Source organism: Oryx dammah, unplaced genomic scaffold (genome assembly GCF_014754425.2).
Source record: "Oryx dammah isolate SB20612 unplaced genomic scaffold, SCBI_Odam_1.1 HiC_scaffold_14, whole genome shotgun sequence".
Classification (NCBI taxonomy): Eukaryota; Metazoa; Chordata; class Mammalia; order Artiodactyla; family Bovidae; genus Oryx; species Oryx dammah.
The window spans coordinates 14,527,300-14,553,412 of record NW_024070198.1 but is presented as its reverse complement, the minus strand read 5'-3'; the positions used below and the strand labels follow the sequence as shown (position 1 = coordinate 14,553,412).

At 40.5% G+C, this 26,113-nt stretch overlaps 1 protein-coding gene across 3 annotated transcripts in view; it reads right to left on the bottom strand.

Moving 5' to 3' along the window:
- LGI1 (leucine rich glioma inactivated 1) overlaps positions 1–24,214 on the bottom strand; it is a 39,557-nt gene extending 15,343 nt beyond the window's left edge. Inside the window, exons 1-4 of one of the 3 annotated variants that reach the window (XR_005723514.1) lie at positions 23,675–24,210; positions 23,197–23,268; positions 3,793–3,864; positions 3,619–3,690 (exon numbers count right to left, since the gene is read on the bottom strand). Coding sequence is in view for 2 of the 3 variants with exons in the window: in XM_040254550.1 (XP_040110484.1) it covers positions 3,619–3,690; positions 3,793–3,864; positions 23,197–23,268; positions 23,675–23,889 (431 nt within the window). In the remaining variant the exon portion in view is untranslated. Of the gene's footprint in view, positions 1–3,618; positions 3,691–3,792; positions 3,865–23,196; positions 23,269–23,674 lie in introns of all 3 variants that reach the window. The other 2 variants (XM_040254550.1, XM_040254551.1) reach the window with 2 other exon arrangements.
- Between the last annotated feature and the right edge of the window lie 1,899 nt (positions 24,215–26,113).

Genomic DNA, 26,113 nt, shown 5'->3' with positions numbered 1-26,113 from the left:
GCTTCTCAGATCATGTCCTGTGGAAGGACCTGCTGCTGCTGCTGCTAAGTCGCTTCAGTCGTGTCCGACTCTGTGCGACCCCATAGACGGCAGCCCACCAGGCTCCCCCATCCCTGGGATTCTCCAGGCAAGAACACTGGAGTGGGTTGCCATTTCCTTCTCCAATGCGTGAAAGTGAAGCCGCTCAGTTGTGTCCGACTCTTCACGACCCCATGGACTGCAGCCTACCAGGCACCTCCGTCCATGGGATTTTCCAGGCAAGAGTACTGGAGTGGGGTGCCATTGCCTTCTCCGTGGAAGGACCTAGCCATCCATAAAGCTCTCTGGTCCTTCTATAATTGACATGGTGGAGACGGCACTAGAGGTCTCATTGAAGATCTTGGAAAACTTCTGGCTTTTACCACTACTAACTGGGGAGCAGCTTAAACTCAGGGCACACCTCTGAATTCTCATTTGCCAATAGGGTTAGTGTCTGCCCTGTTTCTTTTTTAAAATTTATTTTTAATTGGAGGAAAACATTGCTTTACAAGGTTGTGATGATTTATACCATACAGCAATGCAAATCAGCCATAATTATATGTAAATCACCTCCCTCCCAAGCCTCCCTACCCTCCCTCCTTCTCACCCTTCTAGATTATCACAGAGCACCTGGATGGGCTCCCTGTGTTATACAGCAACTTCTCATCGGCTCTCTGCTTTACTCATGATAGTATACATATGTCTATGCTACTTTCTCCATAACCCTCCACCTTCTCTCTTTCATAAGGTCATCAAGAGACTGTAATGAGGTCTAGAATATGAAAAGCTTTGTAAACTCTTCCCGTGGGTTAGAGGGCAAGGTGATAATTATTTGCTACTTGAATGATTGCCTTTAATTGAGAAGACTTGGTCTGAGGAGGAGAAAAGTGCACTTTGAAACCTAAAATCTTAAAAAGAAAATCAATGGCTCAAAGAAATGTCAAATGTATGTATAAGTGGTTAATAACGGAAAATGAACTTGATGTGCTGAATAGTCAGAGGGACATTTGGGCTTTAAATCTTCCCTATCTCTTCTTAAAAGGAAAAAAAAAAAAACAGGTAAGGAGAAAAGAAAAAAGGAAGGAAGGAAGTACCCCTGGAAGAACAGCATAATTAGAAAGGAGGACATGATGTGGGAACAAGGCACTCAGAGAGAAAATATTTGTCTAATTCCTCCTGCTAGACTGAGCTCTTTCAGGTTGGAGCTGGATTTTCTTCATTTTTGTGTGGCACATCCTAGAGACTATTTAGGATGAACCATATGGCAATGCCATTTTTGTAGCTCGAAAACAGTCTCTTTTTGGCACAGTCACTGAATCAACCTAACTATTTGATAAAAATGCAAGAAATCTAAGGGTCATATTCAATCAACTTTGACCTGTTCCCTCCTAACACCTCCCTCCTACCTCCAGCACCTGGTCCCACATTATTGCTGTGGGACTTCCCTTTCATTGTCTGTTTGATCCTTAAGATTCATGCCTCTTTCTTTGAGGGCTGCATTATGCTTTCACTTGAGCCTGAAAATTTCTAGACATAAGTACATGCTGTACCAATGCCTCCTTCTTATACTCTTCACACTTCTAACGAAGGGGCCTCATAATGACCCAAATTTATATCCATTTCATTTGATGGACATAGTAAGCTCTAGTCAAACAAAATGGATGTTCTTCACGAGAGTGTTGCATAAATTTTTTTCTTCCTCCCTTTCCTGCCTTCCTTAACCTTCCTCTCCTTTTCCCTTCCTTTTTCTCTCTTTCATCCTTCCCTCCCATTCTTTGCATTCTTCCTTCCAGATGAGGTAGGCCTTTAGGCTGGAGAGAACACACACTTGAGTGAACTAAGGGTCATGGCAAGGCTCTGTCCAGGTTTCCAGAGAGAACCGTGAGGTCTTATGTTCTTCCTTCAGCCCCTCGTGATCCTCAGCCATTAGTCACAGGCCGTGTTGAATGGATTTATGTAAATCAAGTAGATCTCAGGTTGAAGTCATGAGTTTCCATTTATCTGTTTCAGTCTGAAAGTTCAAGCTTGGTGGCGTTTGGCTCTATAATCAAATGGCACAGCATTCCCACAATACACAGCCAATTTTGCAGCACTTACAACATGATGTGAAAAGCAGTGTTGCTGTTTATTTTATAGACAATATTTTCCTCATCCTTTTATAAAGACTGTATACAGAAGCCTTGAAAGGTGTAGTGATTTTGTAAAATACATAGGGCCATCAGTTCCCTATTGCTGCAAATCCAAGTAACAATAGAGATAGGAACTAGCAGAGACAGCATGTGGAGAAGGCAATGGCACCCCATTCTAGTGTTCTTGGCTGGAGAATCCCAGGGACGGGGGAGCCTGGTGGGCTGCCGTCTATGGGGTCGCACAGAGTTGGACACGACTGAAGTGACTTAGCAGAGACAGCATGAGACCATGTGGACACCCTAGAATAAAGGCTCAAAGGGCAGGCATTTTTACCTGCCTCGTTACCTGGTACCTCCTGGGGTCTAGAACAGAGCTAGAAATGAGCTACTGTGAGGCAACAGGTTGAAATGGAAAGAATGAATGGGATGCTTAGATGGCTTGCCTCTTTATCTAACACTAATGAGATACATATTAGGAGAGATAGTTGTTGAATGGATGAGTAGCCACAACAGTTCAGCCTGGGAGTTGATGTTATCATAATTCCCTAACTAGTCAGTTTACTTGTCATATATCCCCTCCAAGCTTCTGTTTCCTCATTTCTAAAGTGGGGGTTAAAAAATAAAATGGAGGTTATTTTGCCTATCTAGCAGGATTGTCGAGATAATTAAAAGAAAATTTATGTAAAGTGTACTGACCATTGTAGTAGTAGACACTCAACAAATGTTGGTGCCATTTCTTCCCATGTCCTTCTATTTTCATTAAAAATATGTGTGTGTGTGTGTGTAGGGTGTAGTTGAAAATAAGAGAGGTGAGTTATTCAGTTCATATCCAGTTTCTCAGGCTTAGCACTGTGCCATTCCAGGCTGATGAGAGGCTCTCCTATGCACTAAAGGGTGCTCAACAGCACTGCTGTTCTCCACTCACTAAATCCCAGTTACATCCCCTAGTTGTGACAACCAAACATGTCTGTTCCCTGGAAGGTAAAATTATTTCCTATTTAGAACAATTGATGGAGCTCTAATCACCCACTGAATAATTAAGTATTTTACTCCTAAAAAAGTTGTTCAGGTGCTGTGTAGATGTGGCCTGTGGTTCTAGTATATGTTTAAATGTATATGAAATCAGGGCTTATACAGAAAAAGAGAAACAGCAAAAACTATATAGTCAATTCATGAAGTTGAGTAATGATGCAGTTAATAAAAACATTATTTCATTCACATAATTTCCTTGCATTAGGATATTTTCCTAATTATTGTTGGTTGGGCTGATGTTAATAGGAATGGGTTTCCTGGACACCTTGGCTGAAGACAGGGAGAAAAGGCAAGTGTGCATGGAGAGAAATCATTTGGGTTTCTTAAATTTTCATAGATGCCCATAAAGTGGGTTATCTATGATGAACATTAACCACAGATTATCGAACTGCATTGTCCATTGGCAAGCTTAAAATGTAATAGCAACGTTCATACTTACAGGTGAATTAAAGACTTTAGTCCTCGGAAAGTATGTCTTGAAATGGACTTGATGTTGTTGTTTTCTATGAATCTGCAATAGGTTATAATATTTTTGGTCAGACAGCTGTAGAACCTCAGAGCCCTTGTCCTGTATCATTACATTAAAAAAAAAAAAAAAGGTTATTATACTTACAAATACTCTAGATGTGGGAGACCAATGAAAGCATCATCACTGATCACATCAAAGGAGTTCGATGTGAATAACCTGCCCAGAAAAAGTACACAGTGAAAACGGTTAAACTGACAGATTGTCAATCTTTGCTGCTTTTATCTCTCAGAGAAATGGGTGGGAGTTGTGCACAGAAAAATGTCTAGATGCCTGCCTTTTACAGTGTTATTTATTCAGGTAATTTTTGTAGCTTTTTTTAACCATCAATTATCTCATCAAACACTCAATGAGGGGGTGCCTTGTGCCCCACTCCTCATAGGGATGAGTGTCACATGCCCTGGGTAACATTTTGAGACACAACCGGGCAAGTATGACAGTCAAAGCAGCCAAATCAACATGTTGCAAGTTTCCATGACAAAGACATCAGCAGAATCTTTCCCTCTTGCTCTGAAACTTCTGGAACATTCTGACCAGCCCCAATAATGGTATCACAGTCACTAACCTGAGAGACCTAGAAACTAGCTCCATGTCTGGTTGAGCATGTTATTCATAGTAGACAAGCCATTGACAATGGTTCAATAAAAATCAACTAACCTTCTTTGAAAGTAGAGCAGGCTGAAGATGGGAAACAATGAGGCTTAGGAAGAGTCTCAGACCCATTTTATTACTAAATAGTTGAAAAAGAACACTTTCACTTGGACACATTTATTTGCAATTTCAGTATCCACAGGGATTTGATTTTGAAATAACTGATGAAAGGAAACATCAATCAGCAGTTACCACATCCTGCGTAATTCCTCGAAGAATTTTTTTTTTTTCTGAATCAGAGGCTTAACAGAGGTGATTACAAACCAAATAATACAAACTTATCTTTTTAGAATGAGTATTAATTTATGGAATTCATCAGATAAAGTGTTGACACAAACTGAAAATAAAGTTTTACATGTACTGATGACAATTTATAACGGGTTCAAGTGACATTCAGGCTACATTTTAAGGTTCTTGTATAGGGAAACCTCATTTTTCACTTGTAACTAGTGTCCAAAATGTGACCATTATCATGGGACAGACGGGAAGTTTGACAATTTATGTCTCACACATACTATTTAATTGCACTATGCTAAGTCCAGGATTCTCTGCTAGTAAACTTTTACTTTTGAGGGGTAGGGGTTAAAATTAGCTGCACTCACCAACTTAATGACTAACCCTCTCTGAGCCTGTTAACCAAGGGGATTAAAACTATGAGATCTCACCTTCTGAACAGGTGTAAATAACTTATTTGACATCTGGGATTGCTTACGAACAATGAGAGGAAGGTATAACAGTGGGTTAGAGACAAACTGAACACGAAGAGGTCATTTTTGAAGCTGGAAGCTTATTTTTACTATCATTTCTACTTTTATATATGTTTGAAATTATCTGTAAAAATGGGGAGGGAGAGAAAGTAAACCAAATAAGACCAGATGATGTCTTGCACTTCTTCCTAAGGTATAATCCCTGGAATGATGTTGGATTCTCTTCTATCCCTTCTCCTTCTAATGTTATAGCTTTACTCTTAAATGATTCACTAGATTGTGAAGTCAACATTATCGAATAAGTCATATATATTAGATACCCAGAGTTATTCAAAAAATTCAAATTTTTATGATTTTAGCCACAACTTTGGCAATTATCTCTTCTTACGTCATGGTTCTGGGAAACAAGAAGACTGCTTAGCCTTACTCCAAGGTAAGCTACCATCCAAAGTTTTCCTTAGGTTCCAGATTTTCGTTTCATTCTGTATCACTTCAGTTAATTTGCTCAGTTGTGTCCGACTCTGCGACCCCATGGACTGCAGCACGCCAGGCTTGCCTGTCCATCACCAACTATGGAGCTTGCTCAAACTCATGTCCATCGAGTTGGTGATGCCATCCAACCATCTCATCCTTGGTCATCCCCTTCTATTCCTGCCTTTAATCTTTCCCGGCATCAGAGTCTTTTCCAATGAGTCAGTTCTTTGCATCAGGTGGCCAAAGTATTGGAGTTTCAGCTTCAGCATCAGTCCTTCCAATGAACACACAGGACTGATCTCATTTAGGATGGACTGGTTGGATCTCCTTGCAGTCCAAGGGACTCTCAAGAGTCTTCTCCAACACCACAGTTTAAAAGCATCAATTCTTTAGCGTTCAGCTTTCTTTATTCTTTTATTTTTTTAATTCTTTATTCTTTTTAATTTATTAAATTTTTTGTTTAAAAATTTTTAAATTTTATTTATTAAATTTTTATTAAATTATTTTTAATTTATTAAATTTAATTTTAAAATTTTTAAATTATTTATTCTTTATTTCTTTATTCATTCTGTATAGGCAGAATGATAGAAGGGGGAGGATGAAATAAGGCAGAAATAGATATAGAGAAATACCTCCTATGTTCACTGGCTTGCAAACTGTCCCAGGGACTTAAAAATTGCTCACTTCAAGTCACTACAAAAAATGACATCTAATATTCATGCTCCTTATATTGAATCAGATGCAAAACAGAGTACAATATGGATATAAGTGGCCAGAATTAGCCCACACGTCAGGGAAATAAAATAGGGTTTTTGCTAAAATTTTTATCTGCTCATTCATTGCTTATGCCTAGCACCTATAATAGTGCCTCTCCCATAGTGGACATTGAATAAATATTTGTTAAAGGGGAATTTACTTTACATTAAATTCTGGTTATCACTACATTACTAGATTTAATGTTCCTTATCCTTATTGATTTTTGTGTCCTCAGTCCTGAGCACAGTTCCTGGCTGAAAGCTATTTGCTGAACTAGTTTTTAAAGATCAAAACTTCTGGCTAAAAGTACAACGATATCCGAAAATATGGGTGAATCTCATAAACCTAAATCCAGGGAAAGAAGCCAAAATGCAATAAAGTACATCCTATATAATTGCTCTTATATAAAAAAGAAAGTGAAGGGTTGCTCAGTCGTGTCCGATTCTTTGGGACACCATTGACTTGCACAGCCCATGGAATCCTCCAGGCCAGAATACTAGAGCGGGTAGCCTTTCCTTTCTCCAGGGGATCTTCCCAACCCGAGATCGAACCCAGGTCTCCCACATAGCAGATGGATTCTTTACCAGCTGAGCCACCAGGGAAGCCCCAGCAAAACTGATCTATGCTGGCAGAAGTCAAGATAACATTTACATCTTGGAGATGAGAAGAGGGCACAGAGGAAGTCTTTGGGGTAATGATAATGCTTGGTTTCTTGACCTGGGTGCTGGTTACAAGGGTTGTTCACTTTACAAAAAGTCATGAGGAAAGGGGTGGGGTGATAAATAGGCAGAGCATAGAGGAGTTTTAGGGCAATGAATATACTCTGTATGATACCATAATGATGGATACATATCTCTATACATTTTCCCAAACCCATAGGATGCACAGCACCAGGACTGAACCCTAATGTAGTCTCTGGCTGATCAAGTAAGTTCATCAGTTGAAACAGAGACTACCATGGTGGAGGATGTGGGGGATAGGGGAGGCTATGCATGTGCCAGGGTGGGGAGTCTACGGGAAATTCTGTGCCTTCTCTTCTATTTTGCTGTGAACCTAAAACTGCTCTAAAAAATTAAGTCTTAATTTAAACTTCAAGATGTACACTTAGGATATGCACACTTTTCTTTATGTAAATTTTATTTTAATAAAAAGGTTTTCTTATAAAAGCTAAAACAAATCCCTCTGGCTAAGATAATATTGAATGTATTAGCCCTTAGCTTCTAAATTCAATTATAGTTTTCTGTGGACAAGGATTCCATGGGCAAAGATTTGTAAATTTATACATATATTCTAAACATAGTCGGTCGAACAGGCTATCCACTTTATTATCCTGTGTATACTTAAGACTTAAAAAGATCCTGTTCTATAAACAGGGTAAAATGCCCATCTTTAATTTTTATCGGTTCCTTTAGAAAGTTTGATTTCAATATCATAATTTGTTATTGAGCCAGATATGTTAAAGAATCCCATAGTCCTTGTTAAAGGAACCTATGTCACCCCACCTCATCTTGATGTACAACAGACCTGGGGCAGACCTGTGTGGCCATGTTTTATACCTCATGACTTCTATCACTTTTCTTAAATTATTAGAACAAGAAGGACTCCTTTTCTCATCCAGAATAGCTGATCCTGAGATCGGTCAGCGTCCCACGGCCCAACTAGTCTGGTTCAAAAAGGTGAGTTGGGCTAAATATGAATCCCTTCTTGAGAATTTGGAATCACAGAGATGGAGCCAGCCAGCAGAGGAGCCGAAGGAGGAAAGATGCCTTAGGGCTGAGTCAGCTCCATGGCAGGAAAGCTGTGCAGGGCGCACTCAGAAGAGAGCGGAATGTGGAGGAGACCTCACAAAGGGCTGCGTGTGTGAGGCTGGATCAGGGAGATGCCCAGATCTGTGTTTGATCCTAGACCTGTGCTTCTCAATATTAGCTTTACTTGGACTCACCTGGACAGCTTTATAAATACTGTTACCGTGTTCTCACCTTCAAGGATCCTGGTTAATCTGGTCAAATTCTGTACGTGTGATGTGGCCTGAGCATGGGATGTTTAAAAACTCCCCAGGTGTCTCTTATATGCAGCCAGGGCTGCATATGGTAAACTTTCTGGTCAGTTACAATAGCCTTCCTTTACCTGTGGTGACCAAGGGGAACTCTGCTCCTTGTAGCAGGTGTGGCTGGAACGGGAGCTCTGATACACAGAGATGTCATAGATTGTCCCTTGCCCCTAACTACAGGTAGCGAGAGTCCATAATACTGTAACTCAGATGTGACGACTGTCCTCACAATTGCAGCACATGGAGGGGTGGGTGGGGATCAATGTATTGTCTGAACAAACTCCTTACCCTGAGCTCCAAATCAGAGACCTCGCCCCATAGATTTGCCAAACAGCCATCCTGTGGGTTTGTACAGGGATAATGTAGAATGTGTCCTCTGTCCCTGGGCCTGTGGGAACATTTGAGGTCTCTGACTCTTTCTTCTTAGGAAGGGGAAAAGGCAGGCATGTTCCCTAGAATGCTGGTGGAGGTGGACACAAGGCTGCACCTTGACCTTTCTGTATCTTAGCCATCAGTCTCATGAATTCAGTATGAAAACAAGGGAGTATAGGAAGGGTGGGGAGGATTGTTTTCCTTTGCAACCAAGGGAATATATGTTTCCTTACCAAGAAAGATTTAAGACCATACATAGATCAATCGATTGCTCAGTTGTGTCTTACTCTTTTGCAACTCCATGGACTGTAACCTGCCAGGCTCCTCTGTCTGTGGAATTTTCCAGGCAAGAATACTGGAGTGGGTTGCCATTTCCTACTCTAGGGGATCTTCCCGACCCAGGGATTAAACCTGCATATCTTGTGTCTCCTGCATCGGGAGGTGTATTCTTTACCACTAGCGGCACCTGGTATGTTTCCTTGCCATGAAACAAATTTAAAACCATACACATCAACTATCAACTCCGTGCAGGCAATAGTTCATTCTTTAAATCATCATTGTTGCCTCCACAATAACCTGTATTTCATAAAATGCTGCTGCATTTTCTTACTGGGGCTTTGAAACAAGTAAAGTGGTAGAGTAGGTGTTAATAGCTGTTTGACAGGAGCAAACTGTGGCCTAGAGGGCTGTTAAAAGCTTTGACCAAGATCATAAGACAAGATCATAAGACCCAAGACTCCTGGTCTACTGCCCTTTGAACCCCTTGGGGGGTATAGGAGCCGGGTCACATAATGACACAACATTCACATTATGACAGACAACTATAATAACACTACTCAGCTTATACGGATTTAAGAAATCTCATTACATTATAATTCCTTTTTTTAAAGGAATTAATTAGTCAAAATAAGTATCCTAAAACTCACAGTAAGATGAAAAACTTATGGTTTTTTTAAATCAAGAATTTAAAAAGTCTAAACTATCACAACATTGTCAAGCAGTTATACTCCAAGTTAAAAAAAGAATTTAAAAAATATGAATGCAGTTTGGTGTATTCTGCTTAAGGATACTATAGGCTCAGTGTAAAAATTCTGAAAAACTCAGAAAAACTTAAAGAAGACAATAAAAATGACTGTCACCATACTACCCAAAGATATGAATATATTATACATAATATCTATATGATATGTGCATGTATATATTTATAAAATTTATAAAATTAGAATAATAGTTTTTATTGTTCTGTGTCCTCCTTTTCATGTACTTATTTTTCCAAGAACAATTTCTTATGACAAATTTTCAATATAAAATGTTAACAGATGAGTAAGTCTTGTATTATAAATATTTCAGGATTTAACTTTTTTATTGTTATTCCAATTTTCACTGTTATAAATACTACCATGACTACTCTCACATGCAAGTATTTTTCCATGTCCCTATTTCTTTCCTTAGAGTAGACTTACGATAGATATTTTTAAGCTGGCATTGTTGGATTATACATGGTTTTTATGTCTCTACTTATCACTAACTTGTATCACACTACATATTCAATTCTGAATATAGAAACGCCTATTTATCACATCCTAACCAATAGTTAGTATTATCACTTTTGTTTCTTTTTCTATGAAATCATGTCCTTTGACTATTTTTGCTGCTTCCTAAGCACCTTTTATTTATTAAGATATTACCTATTCTTTTCCTTTCTTATATGATGCTGAATATTTCCCTACTGATTATGATTTGCCTTTTGAATCATGATTTTTAACATATAGATATTTTACATTTCTAACAAAATATATCAATGTCTATTACATATTCTTTCTTTGCTCTAATTCTTAAAATGTTTCTTCTTACCTTGATATTAATGAAATATTACTTACCGCTCCCTCTATAACTTTTCTTTTTTAACTCTAATTTATTTGGAGCTTGCTTTTATCTACGATGTGAGGTGAGACACTGCCTTGATTCCTTCCTAGATATTTACTCAAATTTGCCAAAGCCTGTCACTGAATAATTAATGCCCTTCCCACTTGTGTGTACATATTCAGTTCAGTCAGTTCAGTCGCTCAGTCATGTCTGACTCTTCGCGACCCCATGGACCACTGCATTCCAGGCCTCCCTGTCCATCACCAACTGCCGGAGTTTACTCAGATGCATCTCCATTGAGTTGGTGATGCCATCCAACCATCTCATCCTCGGTCATCCCCTTCTACTCCTGCCTTCAATCTTTCCCAGCATCAGGGTCTTTTCAAATGAGTCAGTTCTTCGCATAAGGTGGCCAAAGTATTGGAGTTTCAGCTTCAGTGCTTCCAATGAACACCCAGGACTGATCTCCTTTAGGATGGACTGGTTGGATCTCCTTGCAGTCCAAGGGACTCTCAAGAGTCTTCTCCAACACCACAGTTCAAAAATATCAATTCTTCTGTGCTCAGCTTTCTTTATAGTCCAACTCTCACATCCATACATGACCACTGGAAAAACCATAGCCTTGACTAGAAGGACCCTTGTTGGCAGAGTAATATCTCTGCTTTTTAATATGCTGTCTAGGTTGGTCATAACTTCTCTTCCAAGGAGTAAGTGTCTTTTAATTTCATGGCTGCAATCACCATCTGCAGTGATTTTGGATCCCCCAAAAATAAAGTCAGCCTGTTTCTACTGTTTCCTCATCTATTTCCCATGAAGTGATGGGACCGGATGCCATGATCTTCGTTTTCTGAATGTTGAGGTTTAAGCCAACTTTTTCACTCTCCTTTTTCACTTTCATCAAGAGGCTCTTTAGTTCTTCTTCACTTTCTGCCATAAGGGTGGTGTCATCTGCATATCTGAGGTTATTGGTATTTCTCCCTGCAGTCTTGATTCCAGCTTGTGCTTCATCCAGCCCAGTGTTTCTCATGATGTACTCTGCATATAAGTTAAATAAGCAGGATGACAATATACAGCCTTGATATACTCCTTTCCCTATTTGGAACCAGTCTGTTGTTCCATGTCCAGTTCTAACTGTTGCTTCTAGGGACCAGGGAAGCTGCATATAGATTTCTCAAGAGGCAGGTCAGGTGGTCTGGTATTCCCATCTCTTTCAGAATTTTCCACAGTTTACTGTGATTCACACAGTGGACATAAGAAATAGATTTAAGGGACTAGATCTGATAGAGAGAGTGTACATATTACTCCCTTCAAAAATCTCCTATTTTATAGGGTTTTTCCAAAGTTGAAATCTTGAATTTACTCACTATTTCTACTGTTTCCTAATTTATTATTTTATATGCTAATTATTTATTTTCTCTTGAGTTCCTTAGAAGAGGTACTGTTTCATGCTCAGTTCATATATTTTTATTCTTTCTGATTTAAAATGAAAGTATTTAGAAATATGACTTTGCTTCTATTTAAAGCATCCAGTAAGTTTTAACAGGTAGTCTCTTAAAATTGCATTTTGATTTCAACAAGTATTTAGAATAATATTCTTAAAATTCCCTATTGATGATATTTTTTAAATGTTTTCATGAGTTAAAATTAACATTGCCCTGGGACTAAGGAGGATGAGATCTGTAAAATGCCTGCAAACCCTGAGCTCCAGTTTCTCTTCTGACTACTTGCATTCACCTGTCTGTAGGAGTGGGTCACATCTCTCTATAAGCAATAAATGAACACCAAGGCCATCAGGTTATTAGGAGGTTCTTGGTTGAAAAGCTAGGATCAGAAGCACTTAATTCAAAAGGAACAGAGAAGTGTGTGATAGGGTTAGCATGGAGGTTGGTGTGCTGAGGTCAGCAGTAGAGGAGAAAAGGAAGAAGCAGAGGATCACAGAATGAGGATCTAACTACATTAGAAGGAGGTCAAGACTGAGGCTGCCCAATGTCCAGCTGGGGGTCCACAAGAGTGAAATGATTGGGCAGGGACATGTGTTGATGCCAAGACTGAAGGGCTGCTAAAGCAGTTTCCTGCCCTGGCTTCACACCTCTTCTAGGGACCAGGAAGGAGCACTCTGAAGAGGGAATCACAAAGCCTGAGTCTTAATTCCCACTTGGCCATAAATCCTCCGTGTGGCCTTGAGCACATCACTTCTGCTCTCTGTATTGTCAAATGAGGGATCTGAACTAGATAACCAGAAAGATAGGTGAGTCTGGGCTTGTAGAGCTGCAGGCTTTATTCATGGAGGAATAGGCATGGGCTCTGCATGAGGAGTGGGAGTCTTGGGTAGGCAGGTCTGCAGATGGTTGAATGGGAAGAGTAAACTTGCTGGAAAAATCTCCCCTTGTCTCAAACCAGACTGGCCCCCTGGCTCTAATGACACTTCTTCAGACTCCCTTTAGTCACCTGTGACATCTTAACTCCCATCAGAAGTGACATTGGCCACAAGTGGTCTGCATCTTGTCTTACAGCTCAAAGCAGATTCTCTAGACTGTGGAGGGGGGATGCTTTAGGGGGCTTTCCCATACAATCCCTGCTCTGTAAGGGCTACTCTGGATGAAGAAGAGTGAGCAGCCAGCCTCAGGCTATCGCTTAGGGATGGCATTGATTAGATACAAAATAGAGAATCTGGTTTCTAAGCTTGTAGCTGCCACTTTTATTACGTACATGATACATCAAGCAGGTAAATCTATTTCTTCATCCGTTAAAAGAGGAATGGTAATAACAAAAAGACTTCCTGGATGATTCTGAGAATTATGTGAGATAATTTATAAGAGCATCTCGTCAATGCTTCTGCCAAAGAGTATCTCAGCAAACGGCCCAGACATAATATCAGAGCTGGAAGAGCTGTTAGATCTAGTGAAGAACACTAGTTACGCGGAGAGGGAAACTGAGGTCCAGTGAGACTGTCATCTGCCTAAAAGAACTGTTATGAGCCTCATCTAGGGAGTTAGGCAACCATGGGCAGTGTGTGCAAGCACACTTTGTATACATATGTGTGCCTGATGTTTATATGTGCATTTACATGTAAATGAGAGAGCAAGATGCACACGCTACAGTTGTTAGAGATTTGAGGGCACAGCTGGAAGGGCTGGCCAACTTTTTAGAACTGCCTCTGCTTAAATGATTCATACCTTCTAGTTGTTACTAACATTCTCCTTTATTCAAAAGAACAGGGCTGGTTGAATGATAATTAATAACAGGCTGATGATTCACTTCAGTTGAATGCACACATTCTAAGTGTATGTGCCACGTGAATAATTTTATATTTGAATATATTAAAATAGGCTCTTAAATAGGAAAGCATTAAAATGGGAAGCATCACATATGAGCACGTTATGTTCTTTTTGACTCTCATCCTTGGAAAACATTTTCAGTGTAACTCAGAGAACCCTTAGGTAGACCTCTTCTATCTGGATTGATGGAAAATAACTTTAATTTTGCTCCATGTAAATCTGAGGGGAGGGGCAGCCTAGAGAGATATGTGATTCAATTCTTCAGTTTACAGGTGAGGAAAACAAGGACTACAAAGTGAGTGACTTACTCAAGGTCACAACTTTTAACAGCAGCAGGGCCAAATCTAAACTGTAGATTTTAGATTTGCAAGGATTCCCTGGGGGAATATTCTTAGGCTGCACATTTGAGCATGGGTTTGATTTGAGTATAGACCTACCCCTCTGGTTTTATAGTTCATCACCTTTCCTACCAGAAATAATCAAAAGTTTTCCTTTCTAGGAGTTGGCACAACTAGTCACAGCCCACCCTCCCGATGCAGTTTATATATTTGGTCTGTATTTCCCTGCTCCTAAAAAACAAAGAAGGGACTTCAATTTTTTTTAAAGCGTGTTATATGCCAAACCTCATCTTTATCAGATTGCTATCTAGGAACTCATTTAAATCCTCCAGTGAACACTATAATGTAGGCTTTATAGTCTCCATTTAAAATACAAAGAAACCCGAGGTGCGAGCGGTAAAGTACTTTGAAGCTTGTAACTGGCAGAGCTGGGATTCTGTGCTCAGTCATGATCTTCCCCTGACTGGTAGTGGTCAGGGGCAAGGCTTTGCTTCCTCTTTTTAGTCCCAGCAGATCCCAGATCTGCCACAATCTAGGTTAGCCTTGCCTTGTAGTTCCCAGAGTGCGGGGAACACAAGGCCTTCATGAGATTGGGAGGTTTTACATGAACGACAAGAGAGGAAAAAATCAAACAAATTCATGTAAATTGGGTAAGTGAAGTTAACTGAGGTTCCTAATTACAGGAATCTTCCTATCCGTAAGTAAACTGAGACTCTTCAAAAGGGATTTAAATACACAGTATCCCTATCTTATTGATAATGTGACCCTTTTATCACTGAGTTTAACTACAATGAATATACCCAGGAAAATGCTGGATTAGCCATCTGAGAAATAGCTTGAGGCAGCCCTCTTAAAACAAAAATAGTGAGAGCATAAATTCAAGTTTAGGGGGCTTTTTCCTGTTGAATGGGCTGCAAGTGATAATGCACTTTCTCTGAAGGATGAAACATCCACTGGGAGGTCCCCAAAGAAGCCGTGTGTGCCACACACGCTGCTTGATCAGGTGGAGAGCTTGGCAGTGAGGCACATTCAAAGATAATCACTCTCAATGAATCCACACTAACAAAGCTGTCTGAGTCACTCCTTATATGGAGACAGATGGTTTAATGTATCCTTTAAGATGAGATTCTTTCTACCTGCCTAAGCTCTGCTAGCAAGCCTCTCGAGAGCAAGGTAAGGTATTCATAATTAAGCTAATAAATAAAATGAACACCAAAAGTGCAGATTCCCAGTATCCTATGGGAGGTTAAGAAAAGGAAAACAACAAAAAGAGATTCCAGAGGTTTTCTAAGCCAAGGTGCATTGGGAGTAGCCAAGCATGAATAGAATGGGCAGTTTCCCAAATTTTTTGAGCACAGAACTTTTTTTTTTCCCCAGGACACGTGTTCCACAGGACACAAGATGAGAAAACATTGGTCTAAGGTATAACTTTAAAGTATATAAGTTCTTTGTCATTTGCCCTTTTCTGTGTCTCTGTCCCTCTCTTTTTTAAAGCTGGGAGACTAGAGCCTACACATACCAATGAGAGCTGAATCCTAGGGATACTCAATGTTCTTGCCAGCAACGCTGCCACCCTTTCAAAGGGCTTTTGAAACTCTTTTTCAGTGATTGTCTCCAGGGATCAGGACACAGTCCTCCGAATATTCTCATTAACGGCAAAGGTTGACCCTCTGAGAGGGGGTTTGATATGGAGAACAAAACTGTGCAAAGTGAAGCCCAGCTATTCATGTTCAAGAGGAAGTAGACAGATGTAGTTAACAGTGAGGATGTGGGTTTAAACTCTGACTTTACCTCTTATGAGGGGTGTGACATCACAGAGGTTACCTAACTCTGCTAGGACTCAGTGCTTCATCTGCAAAATGGACATAATCATACTTCCTCACAGGGTTACTGTGATAATGAATAAAAAATGAGACAGATAAAGTGCTTACCACCAAGCAATACAAGTGACAAATGTCCCCTAACAAAGCTTTGCCTGATTTTATTGTATGACTTGCAAACAAGCAATGAAGACAATTCTCAAAGATCTAGAAATGTTTAGCTATAGAAGCAAAGTTAGGAAGAATCTCTGATCTCCTGTAAGGAATTCTCTGAAAGTCAAGAGTTATTTGTATATATAAATTCTAGTCTGTTTATTTTTTAAAGGCTCCGGTTTTTCTTTAGGATTTTCTTTCATGGGGACCATTTTTAACATCTTTACTGAATTTGTTACAATTTGCTTCTGTTTTATGTTTTGGTTTTATCCCATAAGATGCATGTGGGATCTTAGCTCCCCCACCAGGGATAGAACCTGCACCCCCTGCATTGGAAGGTGAAGTCTTAACCACTGGACTGCCAGGGAAGTCCCCCATAAAGGCTCATTGCTTTTTAATTGCATTTTACACAGGTCATCTTGCCATTTAAATGGCCTCAACAATTCCTTTCCAGTCCTTGCCCTGTAGGAGGGATATTGAAACACTGTTTTATCATCAGCCACCATGGGAGGTCCTGATAAAGTCCCAGTGGACCTGCTTGGGAAATTGGGAACTACATTATTATTCTACTAATAATCTTATAATAGCCAATTTCATAATGTGAGGCTCTTTCATTAAACAATCTAATTTACTGGTTTGTTAGAACTGATACAATAAATTTTGTCCATTTCCTTAACAAGGTCATTTTCTGTATTATATTAAAGAACCCTGTTTGTAGAACAGAATATAATAGCATGTTTAAGCAGAAAGAAACGTAAGTTAATTGAACGTGAAGATCTCAAAAATGCCAGTTATGTGTGTTTTGTTTGGTCTTTATTCTGTTCAAAAATCTGCCTCCAGATTTCTGCCTTCTTCTGAAAATTGAAAAAAATATGACCCATTTTCATGTAGCACATTTTCATCAGCAATCATCAGTTGGAACTGAAGATTAATTTTTAGATAAGACATGTCTTCTCTGGTTTGCCCCAGTCACTACCACACCCTATTGTCTTATACTCAACTGTTTCTTTCATTTACCTTATCATCCCAGCCCCCATTGGGCATTTGAGTTTGAGAACCATGTTTTAATCTATCTCTGGTATTTTATACATATAAAATCTGAAATCCAGGGATACTTGGTCACACAGTCCATTACGTCTGAACTGTATTTCAAAACCATGTCTCCTGATCTCTACTTCAGGTTTCTCTCCATTTTATCACAGAACTACTCATCCTAAGACTGGCCAGTGTTAATCATTTTTAATAAAACCTGACATGTTTACAAAATATGGTGCCAGTTGTTTTTTTTCATGAGTGAGAGGATTCTGCTTCCTCTTTCCCCTCTCATTCTCAGAAAGGTAAATAGTTCACCTTTCTTGTGAGAAGTATTTGAAGAAAGATTTCTTAGCAAGTTCTGATGCAGACTTATGTGTAGAACAATGAAACTTTAAAGCTAGCATTGTAGGCAAACCCAGTCTATACAATCAGATGCTAATCTGATGTTATGGTCATTCAAATTAAAGTGATTTTCAGAACAGATAATAAAAGCTAATGTTTATTGAGTTATAGGAACTGTTCCGAGTGCTTTACATGTATTATTTCATTTAATCCTGACTATAATCCTGTATAACAGGTACTATGATTATTGCTCTCTTTGTATTAATAGATGCAGGTAATGTAGCCTCTATCAGCCATAAGCTCAACAGTCGGCAAGAGTCACCATCATCACCAATCAACTGAGTACCATTTTGAACAAAATGAGAGAGCTTATCAAGACTACTTTATCATACCTTTGAATACAGGCAAAATAGAATTTACCTTTTCAGGGCTCACCTCCAACTTGGAGCTGCCATGTCAAAGCAAGGAGGGAGAGCTGTCACTCACTCATCTGGTGTCTCCCACAAAGCCCAGTGCTGTGCCTGCTGCACAGTAGAATCCCAAAAAGTTTTTGCTGAAATGGGAGGCTTCTGCTTTCATTTTGTTACTGCTTGCAGCTATACAATGAATAAACACTTGTTTTAGCTAAGCCACTGTAAATAAAAAGGAAACTATCTTTGTGTTCACAAATTTGGTTTCCATCTTAATAATGCTTAATCAGCATCTTTCTTTGGATGTCCTGTCAGACCAGATAAAGGGAGAGTTTGACCTTTCACAGGAGAGAGGCTAGTCCAACCTGAGTGACAACCAGGGTGGCAAATAAGAGTCTGTGCTTGTCAAAGACCTAGAGGAAATCAGAGGGAGACAAAAGGGATCCAGGCAGTGGGCCTAAAGAAAGATTCTAGATGATTTGTCTTTTAAGTTCTGGTACACTGGCAACATCTGTTGAAGAAGTTTGACATCATAAGATCATGAGCGAATTTCTTTTGGTTCAGCCCACATTCCAGACCTCCACACTATTGGCTCGCGTGAAATCTGATTGCATATATCAAACAAAAGGAAGTGTGAACATGACTGAAACTACTTATAGGAAGACAGAAGTCTCTAGTATAAAATCTATGAAAATATGACTTGAATTCAACAAATATGTAATAAGCAAAGTCTTAATCTAAGCTTATAACATCCTTTATAGAACTATGGCTATTGAGAACCCTCTGTTAGAGACACGGGCAGATACAAATAGCTCTAAAAATGATGGGAAGAATTAGAAACATCAGAAAAGTCTATAGAACTTGAGAAAACAGAGGTCAGGGAATGAGGTACTTCAGGCTGGCATGGATGGAGCTTGTGGTGAGCGTGTGTGTGTGTGCATATGTGTGTATGTGCTATTGATACTATGAGAGATGACCCTAGACAAATAGCCAAATTCTATTAATACCAACTCAGATGTTCAGATGTTTCTCTGTTTCTAGGGCGCCATTAAAGGCTTCCAAGCATGAGGGTATCAGGATGAGATCTGCATTTCAGGAAGGTAATGCTAATGGAGGTGGGGAGGAATGGCGTCCAGAAGCAGGGGGACCAGTGTGACACCTCCTCCAGCAGTCTGTGGAACAGTGACTGCAGCCTCAGTTAGGATCATGGTCCTGGGGTCAAGAGGAGATGGCAGATTCTTATGCGGTTTGATGGGGGGCTTTTCCTGTTGAAACTGGACCTAAAGAGGTAACTCCTAACTTTCCTGGTTGAATAATTGAGAGGATGAAATACACTTTCAGAGAAAACATTTGTTATACAGGGCTGTGTGCACAGTCACAACAATTCAGTAAGAAGTTAAAAATCAGAGCTATGGGTCACTGGTCAGATTGTAGACAAAACAGCCCAGATGATTGAAATTTTTACTTCTTGGTCCATCGTAGGCCATCACCTGGGCACAAACCAAAACATACTCATCCACAAGCACTAATTCCTCTAGAAGCTGATAGGTTTGGCTTGAGTAATCATGAAGGTCATGAAATGTTTCTTAACACTTGTCATGTAAAGAGGAATAGATAAAGAGGCCAATCACTGTGAAGGTGATATAGGCTATGGACATTTTTCCCTGGACAAATAATATTTTTAATAACTAACTGATAAAATTATAGTAAGGATGGACTTATTATTTGTCTTGTTCATGCTGTTTACTTCTAGGTATTTTTGTTTTTGATTTCTTATGAACTATATATTTATGTGTTGATTAATAAAAGAAATGATTATATCCTCCCCCCCACCCCCCCACCCCCACCAAGGGATCAGTTCTATTGCTTCAAACAAGATCAGACTTCACTGGAATAAATAGAAAATTTTCCAGCTACCTTGAATTCTTATATAAAGATTTTGTGTGTGTGCCTATTAACTGAACCCTGTTACTCCCTGCAGATATAACTCTCTGAAGAGTTCTATTAGATAGCTTTAGTTTATTAAAAATTTTATGAGCAAATGGCAATGTGTTCACATTTTATACTTTTAAATTTGAATTTTACTTCTGTAATGGGCCCATATCATTGGGGATTTTAGTCTGGTTGAGAACAGGGCTGTCCAGTGTGAAAATACATTTCTGTAAATTCCGTTCAGTATAAGTACCACTCCCTCTCACTGAAAGCAAACTAGAATGAATAATCATTCCCATTGGTTAAGTTTCACAGCAGGCCTATGGAAAACATGAATGAAATTACATTTCCTGGGGAAAGATTTTTTTTTTTTTTTTTTTGCTGTTGTTTAAAACCATAGGTGTTTTTAAAAATAGGCTCATATAATTAATCTGATGAAATTTCATTGGATAATTTTATTCTTTCTCTCCTCTCTACAGAGTGTGGGCTTTTGTTTTTCTTGTTCTCTGACACACATTGCCAGCCACGGCCTACCAGGATCTTCTCCCCTAAAACATGTAACTTAAGGAGGCATTGCGTCTGTTTCCCTCAGTACCCCAGGCTGACATTTCACAAAGTACTTTTCATCATGACTTCTGCAGAAGGTCTGAAAAAACAATTGGGGCCATAATGAAATTATCAGATTTTTAGGGTAGGTGATGGGAATGGGTCTTTTATTTTTCTACAACTGAGCAAGAAACCAACTGTCTTTGGACATCAATGGAGCAGAATTGATTCAGAAGTTTATCTCTTCACAAACTATGACAGGTCTGTTTGGTAATCTGCTGTCACAAATGCTATTAGAATCCATTGCAAACCCCAAGCAATGGCTGGTGGGATCCAGGTCTGGTCTGATGGCAAAGGTCATGCAAAGGCAAATCAGACCCCTGGGTCTCCATGTTCCAGTGGGGAATTTTCTGGGCACTGGATGGCCCCGTCCCACAGAAGAACTCTTTGTGTCTATGAACCATGCATTCCCACCACTGTTATGATTATGGCATTATTCATACTTGGAGCCTTTTCATTTATTTCCTCCTCAGTGGAAATGCACTTATTAGACACTTTCCCAAGGACAGGAAGAAACAGAGAACATTGGACAGGAAGAATGGGGAGCAAAATCTTTAGGAAACAGAATCCTGGAGATTAGAGACAAACTTTGACCCCTGCCAGGTTGAGTTTAGCCAATGTGAGTTAAGTAAGGACATCCAGGGCAAAAATTACTCGCCCTTTTGTTATTTCTGAAACCTGAACTGCTTTTAGAAATAAGGGTTGGAATGTTCCAGAGGAACTCGGAGCATGGAACGCAGGGGCATGGCACACACACTCGGTGCGGGCTATTTAAAAACCAGTTCCTTGGCTTCCCTCTGTGATTCTAAATACGTGTAATCACATTACCCTGCAGCAGCCGGTAACTATTTCTATAACACTGTCCAGCATCTGTGCTTGCTGAGGCTGGGTCCACCCAGCGGAAACAAAGTGGAGAGATGCTAACTGATGAGGTTGATCAATCCAGGTGTTCTGTGTCACAACTAACAACCGTCCAATGTTGTTAGTAGTGTGTGTCAAATGACACTTCTTGAACTGATCTATTTAATTATCCTGGGGAGAGAGAAGTGCCTTAGCCCATCAAAAGGATGCTTTTAAAATGAGCCATTTATGTATTTGACAAATAATAACATAGTCACAATTGATCACTTTCTCACATACAACCAATTTTTATCCTATGAAAGGATCCCAGAATTGACGACTTTGCCTCTCTTTTGAATTTGTTTGATGTACTAAACAAACTAATTTGTTCATTGCCCTAATCAACTATTAGCTGTCAGTCAAACAGATAATCACTTAGGAAATATTCTACTCAATTGGTAATCATTCAAAGACATTAGCTAGAAGAAGGACATTAGTCAACATTATTACATAATGTCAAAACACTTGATCAGGTTTGCAAAATGGAATAGTCAAATCAGTTTGGGGATTTCATATAGACAAAGCAATAGATTAAGTGACTTTTCTAGCTTCTTTAGCTTCATGTAAAAAGTTAAAACCCTACCATTTATAAAATGTGTAACCACTTGTCATATCCTACGCCAAGCATTTTATCTATTTAAATCTCATTTATTTCTGATGACAACCTTTCAAAGTGTCATCACCTCCATTTTACAGATGAGAAGACTGAGGCTCAGAGAGATTTAGTCGTTTGCACACAATTACATGTCTAGCTTCTAGGGAGTGGTGGAGTGAGATTTTACATACAGGTCTCTCTCATTTCAAATCCGTGGTATTTGCTTCTCTGTATGTAAAACTTCAAATAGCCAAAATGGCCAAGTAAGGTAAGAAAACAAAAACCCTAAAACAAACAAGCAAAAAAACTTGAGTCCTGGATCATGCAGTTAAGATAACCACAACTCAGTTGATGGACAATTGGCTGATTTCCCCCCCGGAACTGGTAACGACAAGCCACTCTGTGGCCTGACACCTGAGCACCAGGGGACCTCTTGTCCCCTGTGCGGTCCTGCTCTGAGAACTAGCACTCCAACTGCCAAACATTACATATGAGAACAAGTTATCCGTGTTACATTATGCCTGTGGAAAGATCTGATTTCTTAGTCAAATATTATTTTTTGACTCTTTTCAGACATAGATTGAATATGTGGTTCCCTCATGGCTATCTCCAAACACACAGCAAAGACTAATCCTTTGCACTATCCTATATTAATATTTTCTTTCCTTCCTTATAAGGCGACGAGTTATAAATCAGGTGAGATTAGAAAGCAGTCACTCAAGAATGAATATTTTAAGGAATTACCTAGAAAGAACTGAGATTTTTCTTCCCCACATGGTAAACCATACAGGGTAGCAGCCTGCCCCAGGTCCCCCAGGACAACATCTTGAGCGCATATGTTATGCTGGGTTCTGTATTGACTAATTCAGAAACTCCAGGGTAAAATAACCAAAGTTCCCAAGTCAAAAATGAAAGTAAAAGGGGAGAATGAAGTGAGGATCACTGTTACAACATTCCAACAACTTCACAAATAGCCATGAAAGTAGCCGGCATTACAGGTTAGCACATTTACCATTTGCAAGCATCAACCTGCACCATGGGTATCAGGTCGCAAACAAGCCCATCTACCTCTCACTTTACTGATAATTCTTTTCCTCTCCAGAAATATAATTACATTTGACAAAATTAATATTGAGATCATTTTACTAGAGAGCTTATCTAAATATATGCTATATTAAAAATAGTCATGATATAAATATTTCTCACAAGAGCTGCAGCGATGGTGTGAATAAAAAACTCCCTTCGGAGATTTCAGTAAAACCAGATCTCACAAAGGATCTGAAAGAAAACAAAACAACAAACAGACACACACAAAGAGACACACAGACACACAGAACACAGAACAAACCTTATGTTAATCCGGTTTAGCAAAACAGTCACTATTTGACACTGTTTCATGAAGTATGACACTGTGCCTTGCCAGCTAAGGCAGGAGGCATGAATCTGCTGCAGGTTTCTCATAATAATGTTCGGGGAGTGGAAGATATCTAAGCATGTTCTGTAGCAAGCAGCTAATAAGAATCAACATTTCTGAATGCAGCAGAATGTTAGCTCTGTCAAACAGCCAGGCGTGCAAGAGGAATCTCTCTCCCCATGCCCTTTTACCAATACATACAAAGACCCAAATACATCGGCTGGAATTTTTAAATCGTAAATTAGATATCAAAATGCTTACGGGCCTTACAATGAGATAACGTCAGGAGGAACGGTGCGTGGAATGGATCTGGCATTCTCACATAAGGCATTATCTTTGGTACAAGTACACACGGCAGGGCATTTTGGCTTTGCTGGTTTCTTCCCCTCAGTCAGCAGAAGCGCAGATAAGAGACAGAGGCAATAAGCAATTCTTTTCAGGGGGATGCAGGCATTTCCCATCCTTTGGCTTCTCTCTGATTCCATGCAGTCGAAAAAATATCCCCAAACATGAACAGGGCTTCTGGAATTCAGATGGTGATTGTCTTGCTCTAAGATCAGGTCACATAAGAGTCCACCCTTTTCCTTTGCCTCTGTCTCTCTGCTTTTCAAAACAGGGACCTGCAGCTGATTCGTGAGCCGCTCCTGGCTCCAGTGAGGCACTGCTGGGGAAGAGACCTGTGAGGTGCTGCGAGATGGGAGGGACCCAACGGCTGGAGGAGAGAGCAGACTTGCATCACCACGAAAACACAGAGCACAGACCAGCCTTCGAAGGCAAAGCGAAGTGATGTAACAGAGAATAAACAGCTTTCTGCTTGCACCGGGAGGCCCTTTAATTGTTACCAAAAATAGGACGGCATTATGTCTTATTAGTGGGTGGGTGGGCGGGTGGGTGGGAGCAGTCATCTTGCCTGGGATCTCAGCAGTCTCGGAAACCTCTGGGAATTTGCTTTTCCGTGTGGCAAACAACCGAAGAAAAACCAGCTTCGGAGCCAGCCCTGGCTGGAAAAATGAAGTGAAATGAAACTCTCCCTCTGCAACCTTTGGCTAAAAACCTTGGTATTTCTTGCTGAGTCCACCTGACTGATGCCATCGCTGAAAGACAAACAACACATGCAGAATGTGACTTTCAGGGCGTGAATGTGAGTAAATACTCTTCTGACACTTCACTGTCCTAAATGATTGATTTTCATATCCACCCTCCCCCATGCGTGAGCCGTTCCCTCCTCCCGGGTGAAGGAGGGAGACGGAAGCACTGACTGCCTCTGCGTCTAACACCCCCTCCTCACCTCTCACACGCCCCCTTCTTCAGCACTAGAACCAGAAGCCTGGAAGGAAGTCCCTGCCAGCAGGAGGCAGCCGACCTGGGCTTCCAGGGCTCTGGAAAAGGTCTGGCTGAGCCTGAGAGGCTGAGACAGGGTGGGGAAAATGCCAGCCTATGAGCCAAAGACCTGGCTTTTGAGGGTCCAGTTCCGCTGTGAACTAGCTGATGGTGTCTTCAGATCTGTACAATGGGCGTGACAGTACAGATGTTCCATATATATTACAAACATTAAATCCAAATGATAGGGTGCCACTGTCCCACGTGATGAGAAAGAGGATGCACCCTTGGAGAAGGAAATTCATTTAAACAAGAGCCCAGGCTCTGGGGCAGGGAGGTATTATCTATGTGCCTGGGGAGGCACTTAGGATAAGGAATAGATGCTTGGGCCTCTTTCCACGTGGTGGGCAACCATCCCTTAAGCTGGCATAGCTGGCCAGGGATGTCGGTCCACTGTCCTTTTTCTCTCAGCTTTTCAGACTGAAAGGAGTACACGGACTGTGTAAGCCATGGTGCAATCATGACCTAAACTCATCCTACACAGAGCTTGAGTCACTGACAGTCCCCTCTTTCCTTCTCATCATAAAGAGCACAAACCCCTCATTTACTTCTCTGTAAGCTCTGTGAAGGGAGGGCGGTGGCAGTCATGGTCATTCCCCCATTTGATTGCTGTCTGTTTACCAGAAGACTGTAGGCTCCATGAAGGGAGAGATTCAGGCGGGAATCCTGTGCCTGGACAGCACCGTGCACACCATGTACAGCCAGCGTGCCCTCCCGAACAGCCAGAGCACTGAGGCTCCCCATGGTCGAGACACGCTCATCCCAGGAAATTCCAAACGGCTCCCCAGAGTTATCATAAAGGCGGTCAGGGACAATTCCCGAGGCAATGATGGAGCTGACTTGCAAGGTAAGAGGCATGATGGAGAGGGTTGGCGGGAGCATCCCAGGTGAGCAGACAGCATCTGCGAAGGCCTGGCCACCACCCAGAGAACCAAGGGTGCCTCTGCAGAGTTCTAGGAAGACAAGGGATAGAATCTGGTTTGTGCTTCTAAAGGACCTGTAGGTCGCTTTCATTAAACCAGTTTGGAGGGTGGGGGGAGGGAGGCGGGGCTGGTGGTGAAGGGGCACATGTAAATATGGTTTTTGGGGGTTTTTTTCACAAGAAAAGAAAGAACCAAGTCCACAAGAAGTAATGATTTTGGAATGCATCTTATTCTTGGTTCCCTGTCCAGGCTCCATGGAGAGGGGGAGTTTATCACAGAGATTTTAGAAACGGTGACCCAGGGGGCAAGCCCCACTTGAAACAGTAAAAGTGTCACTGAAAAGTTGGCTGCAAGTCAGATTTTTGTAAACTGAATCCTGCTTCAAGTGCACAGTGGTAACTTGCTC